The 15,464-nt window shown below is 46.6% G+C and overlaps 1 protein-coding gene across 2 annotated transcripts in view; it reads left to right on the forward strand.

The window, feature by feature from the left end:
• Positions 1 to 2,732: 2,732 nt before the first annotated feature.
• Positions 2,733 to 15,464, forward strand: part of Rapgef4 (Rap guanine nucleotide exchange factor 4) — a 258,897-nt gene continuing 246,165 nt past the window's right edge. The window contains exon 1 of one of the 2 annotated variants that reach the window (XM_041631492.1): positions 2,733 to 2,917. In XM_041631492.1, coding sequence (XP_041487426.1) covers positions 2,853 to 2,917 — 65 coding nt within the window. In that variant the 5' untranslated portion in view covers positions 2,733 to 2,852. The remainder of the gene's footprint in view (positions 2,918 to 15,464) is intronic. The other variant, XM_041631493.1, reaches the window with a different exon arrangement.

Below are 15,464 nucleotides of genomic sequence, written 5' to 3' on the forward strand. Positions count from 1 at the left end.
CTGGAAACAACCTAGATGCCCTTCAATGGAAGAATGGATGAAGAAAGTATGGAATATATACACATTAGAATACTACGCTGCGGTAAAAAACAATGACTTCTCGAATTTTGCATGCAAATGGACAGAAATAGAAAACGCTATCCTGAGTGAGGTATCCCAGACCCAAAAAGATGAACATGGGATGTACTTACTCATAATTGGTTTCTAGACATAAATAAGGGTCATGGAGACTACAACTGGTGAACCTAAAGAAGCTAAAGAAGAAGGTGAACCCAAGGAAAACATATAGTTATCCTCTTGGCTAAGGGAAGTAGACAAAATTGCCGGGGAGAAAATTGGGATCTTGGGGGTGGGGTGGGATGGGGGTAAGGGGAGATGGGGAGAGAAAGGTGAGAAGGGGAGGACGGGGGAACTTGGGGGAAACAGGAGGATTGGGATAAAGGAAGGTTGGATAGGGGAGCACGGAAGCACAATTCTTAGTTAAGGGAGCCACCTTAGAGTTGGCAAGAGACTTGACCCTAGAGTGGCTCCCAGGAGCTCATGGTGATGTCCCCAGTTAGTCCCTTGGGCAGCTGAAGATAGGGAACCTGAAATGACCCTATCCTATAGCAATACTGACGAATATCTTGCATATCACTATAGAACCTTCATCTGGTGATGGATGGAGATAGAGACAGAGACCCACACTGGAGCACTGGACTGAGCTCCCAAGGTCCCAATGAGGAGCAGAAGGAGGGAGAACATGAGCAAGGAAGTCAGGACCACGAGGGGTGCACCCACCCACTGAGACAATGGGGCTGATCTATTGGGAGTTGGACTGTGACTGGAAAAGCATGGAATAAAACCGGACTCTCTGAAAATGGCGAACAATGAGGGCTGATGAGAAGCCAAGGACAATGGCACGGGGTTTTGACCCTACTTCATGTTCTGGCTTTGTGGGAGCCTAGCCAGTTTGGATGTTCACCTTCCTAGACATGGACGGAGGGGGGCGGACCTTGGACTTTCCACAGGGCAGGGAACCCTGACTGCTCTTTGGACTGGAGAGGGAGGGGGGTAGAGGGAGAAGGGTGGGAGGAGGGGGAGGGAAATGGGAGGCTGGGAGGAGGCGGATACTTTTTTTTTTCCTTTTCTCAATAAAAAAAAATATTCTCCATCAAAACATAATGTTCACTATTTCATCCTATTTTCAAAGATCTTTAGTGTCCCTTGTGAAGTATTATCCCCCTGTCTCTGCCTTTCATTAGATTAGCATACACATAAAGAAAGCCACCCAAAGCCTAAAACCTAGCAGATTTAACAAGTAGTGAATATCAGCCTTGTGACCTCTCATGGCCACCTTGAGCCTCTATGTGAGGACAGGTGATGTCTCGCCCTTTTCTCCCCTGGCACTTTATTTCCAAATATTCCTGAGGCATTTAGCAAGCATTCGGTAACCTTGAAATGTTCCAATAACTCCGATACCTTTTAAAACAAAGATATTTAGAAGACATGTCTCCTTTGATCCATTGAAGCTGACGACTTTGGAGATCTTAATGTGGCCTATCATGTTAAGTGATATTTATGGCAAATAAGAGAAATCAACAGAATGAAGCTCCGTTGAGGGACAAGCCTGAGTAGGGAGGTCCTGAAGGCAGCTGGTGCCCGGTCTGAAACAGGATCCTGCCTATTGGACGTGGGGAAATGGAAATGTTTCTGGGAAGATTTAAGGTCAAGGTTGTTTTATGAGGTCAAAAGCATCCCAGAAGGCACGAGCTGTTTCCTTCTCCCCAGGTTCCCCGAACCTGCCCTGAAAGGGGGGGGGGGGCATTAGCAACGAACAAAGAGGGCAAAGCAACTTCCCTTTCTACTCTTGCCTATTCTTAAATGATGTCACAAACATCAAAACAGTGTTTGGTAGGAGTCCAACAGATTTAACTTGTCCCCAAATTCCTAAACTACCGTCCTTGTAAATTTGTTGGTTTTTTGGCAGAGTATAACTGAACTTCTAGGCATAACATTTGCTGTGAACACCCACAGGAGACAGGCAGCTGTGGTCACCCTCAGCATTGGGTCAGGGAGGAGAAAAGGCTGCCACCCAAGATCATAGTGCGCCCAGGAACTTAGCTTCCAGACCTGAGACCCCAGTTCTGCTTGGGACTCAGAGAAACCCCATTCTTAATTGTTTATTTTTGTCATTCTTGGGCCATGAAGCCCAAGCAAGTCTAAGTTTCAAGGCTAGAGACTTCAGTTTGCGCTCCCCCACCCCTACCCCCATCCCTTGTTATCCTCTGGTCCCCCGGGTCCTTCTGCCTCTTTCTGTCCTTCCCAGCCCCCAACGTCCCCAACCTTCAAAATAATTTACCCTCTGGGATCCACACAAGAGACCATAGTGCCCCCCTCCCCCACCTCATGGCCAGCCTTCACAGCCCTGCGCTCTCTCGTCCCTATTTAAGTGGGGGAGATTGTAAAGGTGAGCCAGGAGCAGCCAGCAAGTTTTGACAGACGCTGAGGAGGACTAATGGGTTTCTAAGGAAACGGAGAGGCAGCAGCCATTTTAGTGGCATTTGCCGTATGAAAAATATATAGAGTCTGACATCCCCTCCCCACGCGCACTGGGGTGACACCCGGCTGCAGAGGCCCCGAGGTGAGGGTGGCCGCGGGTCTGGTGGAGCGGGACACCTGCAGCAGGTGTCGCGGGGTCGCGGCTCCTGGCGGGCGGGCGGGGTGGCGGGGCTCCCAAGCGGACGCCGCAGTGCAGCGCGGGCCTCGCGCCTGGCCCGCCCCTCAGTCCCCGCCCCGCAGGCCGCGGGAGCCCGCCGGGAGGCGCGCGGGAGGTGGCCGCGGCCCGGGGCCACCGCGCGCCGCTGCCCAACATGGTCGCTGCGCACGCTGCACACTCTCCGTCCTCGGCCGAGTGGATTGCCTGCCTAGATAAAAGGTATGCTGCGTGGGGAGCGGGATTTGGATCGTGGGGAGCCACTCGTGGGGTGCCACCTGCGGGAGAGCATTCCACGTGCTGGGGAGCGGAATGCGGCGCCGCGGGGGACAAGACGCCAGCCTGCCCTGGTCCCCTTCCGCCCCACAGACTCCACGCTCCACTCGTGGGTGGGTGGGGGTTTCCCTTGGCAGTAAGACCTGAGAGAGTTCATCTATGAGGCTTCAGACTGTCCAGGCCCTCAGGATGCATGTCCTTTAAGTTTCTAGGAGGTGTGTGTGTGTGTGTTGGGGGGGGGGGGTTCATGCAGGTGTAGAGTCACCTTTTTTGTTTCTGAAAACCAAGTGCGAGGGACTCAGGGGAGCTGTCAAGTCTCTTGCTGAAATCCACAGCTCTTACCTTGGGCGCTCACTCAAGGTCTGTGTTAAGAAGGTCACGGGGAGGTGGCTTTCGTCTTCATCTCTGCAGCAGCAGAAAAGACCCTCACTCTAAAGAGAATTTAAACGGCAGAGAGTGCTGACTCTGGCCAGCCTCTGAGGAAGGTGCTGTGGGTGACAACGGATTGCAGTTGTTTCCAGGCTCTGACAGTGCCATTTTCTGTTTGTCTAGATTGCAAATTTAACAGTAAACATTACACGGTATGTTAGCAATTATAGTTTATTACCCGAAGGAAAGAGGTGCTGCATCCGAACTCTGACAGAAACAAGCAAAAGGTCTTGCATTTGAACCTCCCCTGAATCTCAGAGTTCGGTGCCAAAGGCCAGGGGTTCACACCTTGCCACTATCTGCATGATATCTGTATTTGCATTTATGGGAAATATTCTGGGCTCTGCCATACTAAACATTTTTCAATGAACAGATTTGTAACCGGATCAAACTTGAGGATCTCAAGTGTGGCCTGTTTTACTGTTATAGGCCCTTGATGAGAAGATATTAACTAAGAAGAGCTAAATGTAACTCATTTGAGTAACTTAATGTGATAAACGATCCTGGCTTTTAGTTACCACACAGTAGCAGGAATATTTTTGGCAGGCATTGCCCCGTTCCCGACTAAAATGGTGTCTACTAATATTAGAGAAATTACACGCAGCAAACACCAAGACAATTGAAGAGATGGTTAAGTCATACAGAATTCTGTGGAGGAATTAAAGTCATATTTAAGCGGAGTGCCTGCTAATGTGATCAGTAATCTAAATTTAATACTTTAGGAGGAGTGAATTATAAAACAAGAGATAATCAAGAGCTTGCACTTAGCCTATAAATAGCTAGCAGCGCATCCTCATGAGTGGTAATTCTGGGTCGTAAGCAACATAACTTCTCTTGGCAGAAATGCGCAGTGTACAGTTTTTGAACAGTCAGTCAGTCATTGGAAATCCTTCAGTGAGTGAGGACTTGTGGAGTCACAGATCGGTGCTGCTGGGACGCCTTTGACGTCTCTACCTGCGCATCTGCCTACCCGGTTGTGTTTGGAATGGACTTCCAGAACATGGTGCCGCACTCTAAAGCCACCGTTCATAACGAGCAAACAACAACAGTAACCAAACCATAACAAAATCTCACTCCTGCTCCTGAACCTGGTGTTTCTGAAGGGCAGGGGAGTGGGCCGATCCTCAGAGCTCTCGCGAGTTCTGATCTTCGTATCCCTTTTACTTCCTGAGTTGGAAAAAGCTCACCTCCCAGCAACGGGTGGACAGATGGAAGGGAGGAGGAAAAGGTGCCAAATGCACTGAAAACAAGGGATGCAGGCTAAGCATTTTGTTTCCTGGTGCGCCTGTCCTATGGCCTTGATCCCAGAATTCCTAAGCAGAGCCCCTGAGGAGCGGCGGCGATTTCATCGCAAGTGGGCATTTGGAGGCAGATTTTGAAGTTACGTTTTAAAACATAATCTGTTAATTTTATAAAAGAGAGAATGAAGGCTGAGAGTGTGGACTAAAATTGTCTGGGAAGCTCCCTGTAATGCCTCCTTCCTGGGGCATTGCCTTTAATGAGCCTGAGAGGTATTAATACCCTGTTCCGGGCACTGGGCTAGGCATTGAGGGCGCAACAAATGAGGGTTGCTCCTAGCTTCTGGGTGCTGATGGCTTTGTGGTGGGGTAGCTAGGTAACTGTGTGACTGCAGTCCCACGATAAATGTTTGAATAAGAATGTGTACAGTGCTTTGGAAGTGCAGTCAGGCCTGGATGTAATGGGCTGAGGGCAATTCTACCAAAGGCAGAGAAGAGGGAGGAGGTCAGGACGGACGGATGAGCAACTTGGGCAAAGGCACACCGATGTGGCAAGGGACTCTGCTTTCCTCTCCACCTCAAATTCCTCTTGTGACCAAATCTAGACTACAGGAAAATACACTCTGTTTTCTAAATCTTTTTTCATGGCCATTTCCAAGTGTGCATAAGAAAAGCAGGAATGATGCAGTGAAGAGGGAACCAGGACTCTGCTGCTGGCAACAGAGGGAGTTCAGCTCAGAAATGTAGTTCAAATGCATGCAGGAGCCGAGTGACCAGCAGCGTGACTCTCTGGGAAAAAGAGGAGCCCTGAGATTGGGACAGAAGAGAATAGAGGGGAGGGTGTTGTTGATGGAGGTGGCTTGGTCAGTAACACATCTGCTGTACAGACACCTGAATTTGGATTCCGAACACCTGTGTTAACAACATTGCTGGCATTGCAGCAAATGTCTTCAGGTACAGCAATGGGGGAGCATAGACAGAAGCTTATTGGCCAGCCAGTCGAGCCAAATTCATGAGCTCCACATTCAACAGGATACCCTGCCTTACAAAGTAAGGTCGAGAGTGACAGTCAAGGAAGACATCCAGCTTTGCCTTCTGACTTCTGCATGCATGTACATCCACACATATAACACATACACGCATAACACACACATATGCATACATGCACATGTATGCCCAGGTACACACACACACGCACACACACGCACACACACGCACACACACACACACACACGCACACACACACACACAAAAAGAAAAGAAAGAAGAAATAGAAAAGTCTACTTGAGAGAAGGCATACATAAGGAAAATTGAAGTGAAACATACCACCATGGAAAACAAAGCAGAGAAGTGTGCACTTGGCACGCCTACAAAGCAGTCCTGGTTGGGACAACATTCTCTAAATTCACATGTGAAGAGGGAGCCCCAAACCACGTAGATGTGCCGATTAGGCTAAAGAAAGAAAATGCCGAGTGTTTTAGTGTCAGCTGCTTCCAGTCATGGATGTGGTCGTTCTGAGGTGTCTATAAATGCCTAAAACCTCGAGTGATGTCAGACATTAGGATGTATAAACCAACACTGGAAAGTTTTGATAACGCTCGTGGATGCGAAGCAAGTTTACTGATTGCTTACGGATCTTACATAGATTTCTCCTGGGGCTGAGACGGTTCACTAGAAATGAAATTGTATAATTCATTCCTACTATGTGGGATTTAAAATAGTCAAACGGTACTTTAAAAAAATGTGATGACCTTTATTTAATTTTAATGAAAGGTTTTGAGTTGGCTTCCTGTGTCTTTAAGAATTGTTTCTAGGTAATGACTTGTAAGGGCATCACCAAGTCACATGGTTGGGGGATCGCCTGTTCAGCAGACCATGGCCCGTGAATCCCCCAAGAATGGCTCTAAAGGTCCTGATTGGTTGGAAAATAAATAAAAAGAGTAATAGTTCACGATCCATAAAATTTATATGAATTTAAATTTCAGTGTGCATCAACAGTTTTATTGGAAGACAGCCACACTTACTTGGCTCCATATTGTCTGTGGCTGCTGTCGCTGCGGCGGCAGAGTGGGGTAGTGGCAAGGAGGCTTGTGGTCCACAGAGCTTAAATGTTTACTGTGTGAACGAACCTCCCCAGAACACATGGCTGTCCTTCGCTCGAGACGAGCCGCTCACCCAAGGGAAGGATGGTGAGCTACTAGAGGTAGCAGGAGCATCTTCTCTCTGGAAAGAGTTTGCCATTCCTTTTGCCTGAGGTTCTGTAACAGTTTTGGGAGGGGAGGTGTGGTTGTTTATTCTACCTGAAGATTCCTGTCCCACAGGCCGAAGCAGAAGATGTAGTCAAGGATGGTGGAGCATGTCAGACAGGCTGTCATCTTTTACTTATTTATTTTACTGGGAATTTGAATTTTTATTATTTTTAATTGTTTTTGTTGAGCTATATATTTTTCTCTGCCCCCCTTTCAATCCTCTCCCAAAATATCCCCAATTTACTCAGGAGATCTTGTCTTTTTCTACTTCCCATGTAGATTAGATTTATATTTGTCTCCCTTAGGGTCCTCTTTGTTGTCTAGGTTCTCTGGGATTGTGAATTGTAGACTGTTTTTTCCCCCTTTATTCTAAAAGCCACTTATGAGTGAGTACATATATTTGTCTTTCTGGGTCCGAGTTACTTCACTCAATCTGATGTTTTCTAGATCCATCCATTCAGGCTGTCATCTTTTAAAGGCAACTATATCTTTTTCTTTTTTTAAATTTTTGTATTTATGTTTCCTTTAAACACATACACACTTATGTTGATGCTTCCTTTGCACGTGACTTGCTCCCATATAGATGGTATGTTAGTATTTTGATGTGGTAGGAATGAGATTGAAAGAAATCAAGGAGCACGTTCGCTAAAACCAAAATACTTTGCAGGACACACGGTGCGAGAAGATGGCTCAGAAATCAAAGAAACGTCAGATATGGTCTCTAGAGGGATGGAGAGGATCAAAGACGCACACAGAGCAGAACTGTGGCTCTGCGGAGGCTGGTGTCAACTAGGCAGGACCCTAGGGATGGTATTCCTCTGGTACTTTCTCTAGGACTCAGGGCTGGCCTTGCTCACACTCCAGGGTTCCTGATTTGTCAGCATACTGAGAACGCATGCATGTTTCAGGGGTGGTTACACAGGCATCAGACTCCTGAGACCTTGGAGACCAGTCCTTAACTTGGTGGAAATTTGTATCAGCCGACTAGTGGACAAGCTCATCTTTTGGCTACTGCAGTTGTACCAGAGGCCGGCTGAGGAGGGAAGCCAGTCATTAGCAGAAGCACATCTCTGGAATTTCCAAAGGGAAGCTAGGCTGCCGGGAGGTCAGAATGCTCACTTGCTTCTCCAGTCTACAGAGTGTGTTCTTTTCCCAGTGCCACAGAGGTGGGAATTGAATTCTAATCGCAAGGTAATTCTGGGGACACTTGAGGACAGCTTTGCTGTCCCATTTTCTAGTTAGATGACCACTGGAAAGAGCTCCCAGGGTGCACTTTGTCCGCTGTAATAAGACAAGTCAGACTCCGTGGTAGCTGCCTGCTTGTTTCTCGGTCTACATCCTTCCACATTGGTGGCTGTATCTAATTCATCCCTTTATCTCCAGCACCTGACTGCTGCCCTCAGTGTGGAAGGTGCTCACAGGGCCAGGGGGAGGTGATCACATACATCATCTCCTCTGTGCCCAGGTGGCCTCTGCAGCTCTATGGCAAGATGGAGGGCGTAGGTGGTGGATTAGCGTTGTCTTCATGGGCCTCTGCTTCTCCTGGTTCCTGGGTGATGCGAATCCTGGCTTTGGGGTGGGGGTAGGGAGATGCATCATAACTATTTTAGCCAGCTGTTTCAAAAATTCAATCTATTTTTATCGTGGAAGATCTCAGAATGCATAGACTAGTAAGAGTCTCTATTCCATCTCTTCCCACCCCCAAAAATCATGACCTCACTGCTAACCCTGCTTTATTTTTATGCCCATTCATTCTCCTCTGTCCCCAGGATTGGTTAGGTAGTTAGTTAATTAGTTAGCTAGTTAGTTAGTTAGTTGTGTACGGTGTGTGCCGCACATGTGTGCATACGCTGCAGTGTGTGGGTGCTGAGTTCAGGAGCATTCAGGAGGAGTCCCTTCTTACTTTCCATCTTGTTTGAGCAGGTCACCCCTTCCTCCCTCACAGTGTGCTATGTGCTAACTGGCCCCAGATCTTCTGGGCCGTTCTTCGGTTGCTGCCCCCCACCTTGCTGTTAGGGGTGCTAGAATTACAGATCCATGCTACCTAGTCCTGCTTTGGTATGTGGGTTCTGGACACAGGTTGTCAGGCATGTGCGCAGTGTTTACCCACCGAGCTTCTCCCCAGCCTCCTACCCCTGGGTTATTTTGAAGTAGTCCCCACATGCAGTCTCTAGTCTGCAGCTATTTCAGTACATAGCTCAAAAAGGTAAGGGTTCTTTATAAAGAAAATAGTGCCTGGTGGTGGTGGTGCACACCTTTAATCCCAGAACTTGGGAGGCAGAGGCAGATGGATCTCTCACTTTGAGGCCAGCCTGGTCTACATAGTGAGTTCTAGGACAGCCAGGGCTACACAGGAAAAGCCTATCACTCAAAATAATAATAATAATAATAATAATAATAATAATAATAATAATAATAAATTGCCATTACTATACATTGCAAATTTTGACACTAGTTCCCTAACATATTCAAATATTCAAAGTTCCTTGTTTATCTCAAAACTTTTTTTATTTCCTTTGCATCTGTATTTTCTGAAATTGGCATTCGGGTTATCTTGCTCAAATTCTGATTTACGTTTTGGTGAGAACTTCAGTGGAATTATGGCATTCCATCAAAAGGCCCATGGTGTCCATCGATCTCTTTCTGTGATGTTAGCAATATATTATTTTCAAGTTTCATGCCTGATATTTCTGCATTTGCAGCTTCTTAGGGGACAGCTCACTGTGGCCTCGAGACCATGGGAACACATGCTGTGTATATGCGGAGCAGTAAGAGGGCACACTGCACAGCCCGGTGTCTAATGGGGGTTAGTGCTCTGGCTCTGGTTTTATTTGCAGAAGGGCATTTGGAAAGGGAAGCATGGCCAGATCTGATGCCCTCAAGACGAGACATGGGCACGAGGACCAGTGAGCCTGTGAGAGGGGCAGCTGGCCCAGTACACCCTTGGTCCTGCCACCTGTCCCTTGCCGAGTCTGGGAGACTGAGTTGTCCATAGGAGAGTGATGTCCAGCAGAGCCAGGGCAGCCTCCCTCTTCTCCAGTGATAGTGAGACTAACATTGCCCTTTGTAAGAATTCTCCTGGATTTCTAAGCTTTCACCACCCTTCCTTAGGGCCAGGTTAATCTCCCAGACTATTCCCCCAAGCCACAGGCTGATTTTGCTTCTGGCAGATTTATAGCTACGTCCTCAAGAGAGGCCTGGAAGAGAGTGACCATCCTCTGCTTTTCTTTCTCCCCGAGAGCGAAGGCGCAGGAGGCTCTGGCCTAAGGAGTATTGAGAGGAAGGAGATGGAAATAGCTGGGTGGATGGTAGGTAGGGAAGCAGCTGTACCTCCGAAGGAAAACAGCAGACCAGCCTGGGTGGCAGCAGCCGTCTCCAGCTGGCCGTGTTGACTCAGCTGCCTCTGTGAAGCACGAGGATCTCCTGTGGAAAAGCGAAACATGTGACCTCTCTCTTTCTTCTCCATACATGCTCTTTCTTCCATGTCTCCCCCCCCCCCAACTGTGAAGATTACCCAAACTTTGAGCCCAAGGCCCTTACAGACCAGGTACACTCGTCTCTGCACAGGGCAGTGACATTTTGGGGGTGCACTGCCTTCACCCTCCACTGCCACAGAAGCTGGAGAGAAAGGGAAAAAAGCCGATGTTCTTCCGGTCTCTTGCTCCAGTCCAGGTGTCCACGTCACACAGTGATGTAGTAGAAGACTACCGAATGACTGTAGGACGGCCCTTGGTTTCCTGGAAGATGGAGATGTTGATACCCTTGCTGTCCAGAAGGCCTGGGCCTGTGACAGCTGTCTTGTAACCCCAAAGGAGGGACCAAGACCGAGGCCCGGTGCTGACCTTGCTCAGCTGTTGTGTATCTTAAGATTTTTCTGTCTCGTGAGGAAAACAATCCTGTGTGCCTAGAAGCTACTCTTTGTTGTGCTTTTCCCCCCTTTGCTGTTGAAACCACCTGCAATCTAACAAGCTGGCATGTGTCTAAAGTTCTTACCTCCCTTTGCCCCTCATCCCCATTAGTTTTTCCTTCTTTTGATTTATCGACGATATCACATTTCTGTATTTTCAGACTTTTGAGTCTACCTGTGTCCTTTTGGACATTCAGAGTCACCGATCCTTCCTCCCCTTTACCATTGTGTTCTGTTCGCTTCCAGGGCCTTATCCTGGGTGTTCCTCATCAGTTCACAGCCAGGTCAGCTTCCTTTTAGGTAGCTCGATCTGGATTCAAATTCCACCGTTGCCACTCACCAGCCGTGTGGACCAAGCTGTTCTGTTTTCTGAACTTCTATTCTTGAATCTTTCATCTTCAGAGAAAGCTGCAGTGATGACCGTGCTGGGGTTGCGGCCAATTCAAGGACAACTGAGTGGTTTTGTCTGAGTCTGAGTAGCGGAGGTGGCATGAGTTTGGGGATCACCGTAGGTTCAGATATTTGGCTTGATTTGATCAGTAATAAATTTTTCGCCAAGCAAATGAGTTATTGTATAACTGTTTTACGCAGTGTCTGTAAATAGTGGTAGTTTCTCTTATTCGTTTTGATTAATTTTGCTTTTTCTAATTTTTCTTGCCTACCTACACTAGCTATGAATTCTGGGACATGGTTGAAGAAAAAAGGCCAAGATGGAGAGCACCTTTGAGTTCTTACCTTACAGGAAGGCTTTTTGTTTCACCGTGGAACTTTAGGTCTGATGACCCCCTACCCCCCATCTGAGACCCCCCTTTCTTATACTTTCTTTTATTTTAAAGCGAGTTTCATCTTCTTAAAATAAGATGATCCTGTGAATTTTTTGATTCTCTTTTGGATTCTTTTGTTTCTCCTAGAAACATAAAATCCTTGATTGATTCCCTCCCCCCACCCCATTCTTGTTTAAACACAATCCTGCTCTGTCACCTCTACTGTCTCGGAACTGCAGGCTGCTCCTAGGTCACAGTCATTCTCCTGCCTCAGCCTCCTGAGAACTGGGATCACATACTGAGCCACCACAGCTGCCCGAGTTTTGAATGATAAATCCACCGATTGATTCCGATTTGAAATACAGCTTTGTCATGTTATATTACATCTTGATAGCTCGCTCTGTCTAGCTGTTTAATATTTTATCAGTGCTGTCTTCACATCTATCGATGAGGGATGGAAGCTGGTGCCTTTGTAATAATATTTCTTTCAGGTTTTAGTATCATGATTCTTTGGGCTTCTTAGTGTTTCCTCTATTTTATTCCCCTCTAATTTTAAAAGAAATTGTCAAAGATTGATACTGTTTTTTGAAAACGTGTTTATTGTTTTAGGTTTTTAATTTGTAGAAAGATTTTTTTTTATGACTGATTCAAACTTTTTTTTTTTTTTTTGGTTTTTCGAGACAGGGTTTCTCTGTGGTTTTGGAGCCTCTCCTGGAACTAGCTCTTGTAGACCAGGCTGGTCTCGAACTCACAGAGATCCGCCTGCCTCTGCCTCCCGAGTGCTGGGATTAAAGGTGTGCGCCACCACCGCCCGGCTTCAAACTTTTTCATAGCTAAAAGATTTCTGTTGCTTCTGGTCATGTTTTTGATCAGTTCCTTTAGGAGTTCATGCCTTTCATCCATGTATATTATCATACATAGTACTTCTGAGTTACCCTCTGCCATCTCTGTGACCAAACACCTGAGGGGAAGCGACTTATGGGAGAGGAGTTATTTTAACTCACAGTTAAGAGGCAGGGAATGGTTGGGGGCTGGGGTGCGAGGTAGCTGGGGACAGTGTAGCCCCAGTCATGAAGTGAATCTCCTTTTACCCTTTCTATTTGGTCTCTCACCATCATGAGGTGATAGCATCCACGTTCAGGGTCTTCACTGCTCAGTTAATTCTCCATGGAAACGCTCTCACAAGCATAGCCAGAGGTGTGTCATCGTTGGGAAAATGGTCCTTTGCCCATTTTTCAGTCCATTTTGGTTTTTTTTTTTTTTTGCCATTGAGTTGTATGATTTCCTCTATCTTTTGGATATTAAGTTCTTACCAGATACACAGTTTGAAAATATTTTCTATTTTATGGGCGGCCTTTTTACTCTTCGGATGGCTTCTTGGTTAGGAAAGTCCCTGGTTATTTATTTATTGGTTTCATTATTTATTTATTTTGAAGTCTTTTAAAAAAATCATTCCTTTGATTTTTTTTGTGAGATTATTATATAATTGCTAAATTTCCCCCTATCCTTTCCTCCCTCCAAATCCTCCCACACACCTCTCCTGACCTGCTTTCAAATTCACAGCCTCTTTTTTTTGCTAACTATTGTTACAAGCATCTATGGACACACACACGCATCTATGTCTTTATACCGTTACTTGTATGTATGTGTGCCTTCAGAGCTGACCGTTTGGTACTGGGTAACTAGTCAGTGTGCTGTTTCCTGGGGAGGACTAGTTCTCCTGCTGTTACAAGGTTCTTTATTGAGTATGCCACAGGAGGGTTGGCTGCTTAAGTCTTGCATGTTGTCTTCATCAGCTCTTTAAACAAATGTGTGGCGTAAGAAAGCTCTGCTTTCAATGTCCCATGCCAGGCCTTCCTCACTTTCCTGCTCGCCTCCTTCTCCCTGCCTCGCGCTCTTTTCCGCCTTCCCCTAACCAGATGTGGCACATCTGATTTGATCAGATTTAGTCACCTTTTTCCTACTGTCGTGTGTTCATTTATTCACTTGGGCCTGACCTTGCTTTCTACATGCCAGGCACTCTTGCTGATTGCCCGTTAGTGAGAAAACCGACAAAGCCCTTGACCTTGCAAACTGAAATACTCAAGGGAAAGAAGATACTCCTTCCATCAGTCCTCAGGACATGACTGAGTAACTGGTTGTGTGCTAGGCCCTCTTCCAGCTGGCACAGACTACAGCAGTGAGCAGGGCCTTGGAGCTAAAGGCAGGTGTATACAGGGACAGGGACGCAGAAGTAGGCAATGCCGTGCAAGCATCTCTGCAGCCACGTTCAGCGGTGACAAGAGCAGTGTTGGAGACTAAAGCAGAGGCCGGGAGAAGAGACCTAGAGGCACTGTTATTTGAAAGAGGATGGCCAGAGAGGTCTTTCTACTGAAGTAACGCTTCATTCAGAGCCTCGAGTTACTTGAATCTAATTTAAATCCAGGCTATCCCGAATGGGTGGATGAGACATTTTAGAGAGCGGAGTTGGATGGGCGCCCATGGTGAGGACACAGGCTGAATAAGTATGGTGCATCCTTTTGTTTTGTGACAAGATCCGACTTTGAAAAAGTACCCGTGTTTTGTTAACTACTTTTGTTGCTGTAATAGATGAAGGTAATTTCATGAAATGGATAAGTGAAGGCTTTTGGAATTCTTGGTTATCTATTAAAAATTACACACTTGCTTATTTATTGGGTAAGTATGTACGTATGTTTGTGGGGGGCACATGTGTGCCATGATACATGTGTGTAGATCAGAGAACAACTTGTGGGAATCTGTTCTCTCTTGCCTTGTGGGCACTGGGGGTCAAACTCAGGTCATCAGGCTTGGTGGCAAGCGCCTTTGCCTACTGAGCCATTTAGCCAGCCCTGGGCTATTTTTAAATACTATTATTTAGAGCTATATTTAAAAATGGGATTGGAGCTGGGCAATGGTGACATAAGCCTTTAGTCCCAGCATTCAGGAGGCAGAGGCATGCAGATACCTGTGAGTTCAAGGCCAGCCTGGTCCACAAAGTGAGTTCCAGGACAGTCAGAGCTGTTACACAGAAAAACCCTGTCTCGAAAAACCAGGAGGGAGAAATTGAAGAAATTGAAGAAATTGAAGTTCAGCTGTCAAGAGTACTTGTTGATCTTGCAGAGGATGTGGTGGGTCGAGTGAGAAAGGCCTCCGTACACTCGTGGGTTTGAATGCTTGGTTTCCAGTTAGCGGAACTCTTGGAGAAGGATTCAGAGTATGACCTTGTTGAAGGAGATGTATTACTGGGCGTGAGCCTTGAGGTTTCAAAAGCCCTTGCTAGGCTCAGTCTCTCTCTCTCTGCAGATTATGATGTAAAGCCCTCAGCTGCTACTGCTCCAGCACCATGCCTGTTTGCTTCCCACCTGTCATGATGATTTGGACGAGCCCCTCTAAAACTATGAGCAAACCTCATAAATGCTTTCATATATAAAAGTTGCCTTGGTCGTGGTGTAGAACAGTAACTAAGACAGAGGAGCTGGGTTTGGTTCCCAGCATCTACATTGTGGCTCAGAAGCACGTATAGCTCCAATATCAGAAGAATCTGGTGCTCTTTTGACCTCCTATGCACCAAGTATGCACATGGTATACATACCTACTTACAAAACACTAACACGTAAAATAAAATAAACACCTTCCATTTTTTAAAGGTACAATGAAAATGTAATTCATTTTAGTTTTCACCCTTCCTAGCCTCCCTCTTTGCCTCTCTTCCTCTTCCTCTTCCTCTTCTCCTCTTTATGGCTCTCAACATCATCTGTAGTGTAGTCGACCTGGATTTGAGTTCACACTCTCCATTTCAGCCTCCCAAATTCTGGGATTATAGGAGTGCATCTCTGCCCTCACTTTCACCTCTATCCCAACTTCTGGAACTCTCGGATTATAGGAATGTCCCCTCCCACCCACCTT

The sequence above is a fragment of the Microtus oregoni genome, unplaced genomic scaffold (genome assembly GCF_018167655.1).
Source record: "Microtus oregoni isolate MIOR12 unplaced genomic scaffold, Mior012 000037F_ref0000500, whole genome shotgun sequence".
NCBI lineage: Eukaryota > Metazoa > Chordata > Mammalia > Rodentia > Cricetidae > Microtus > Microtus oregoni.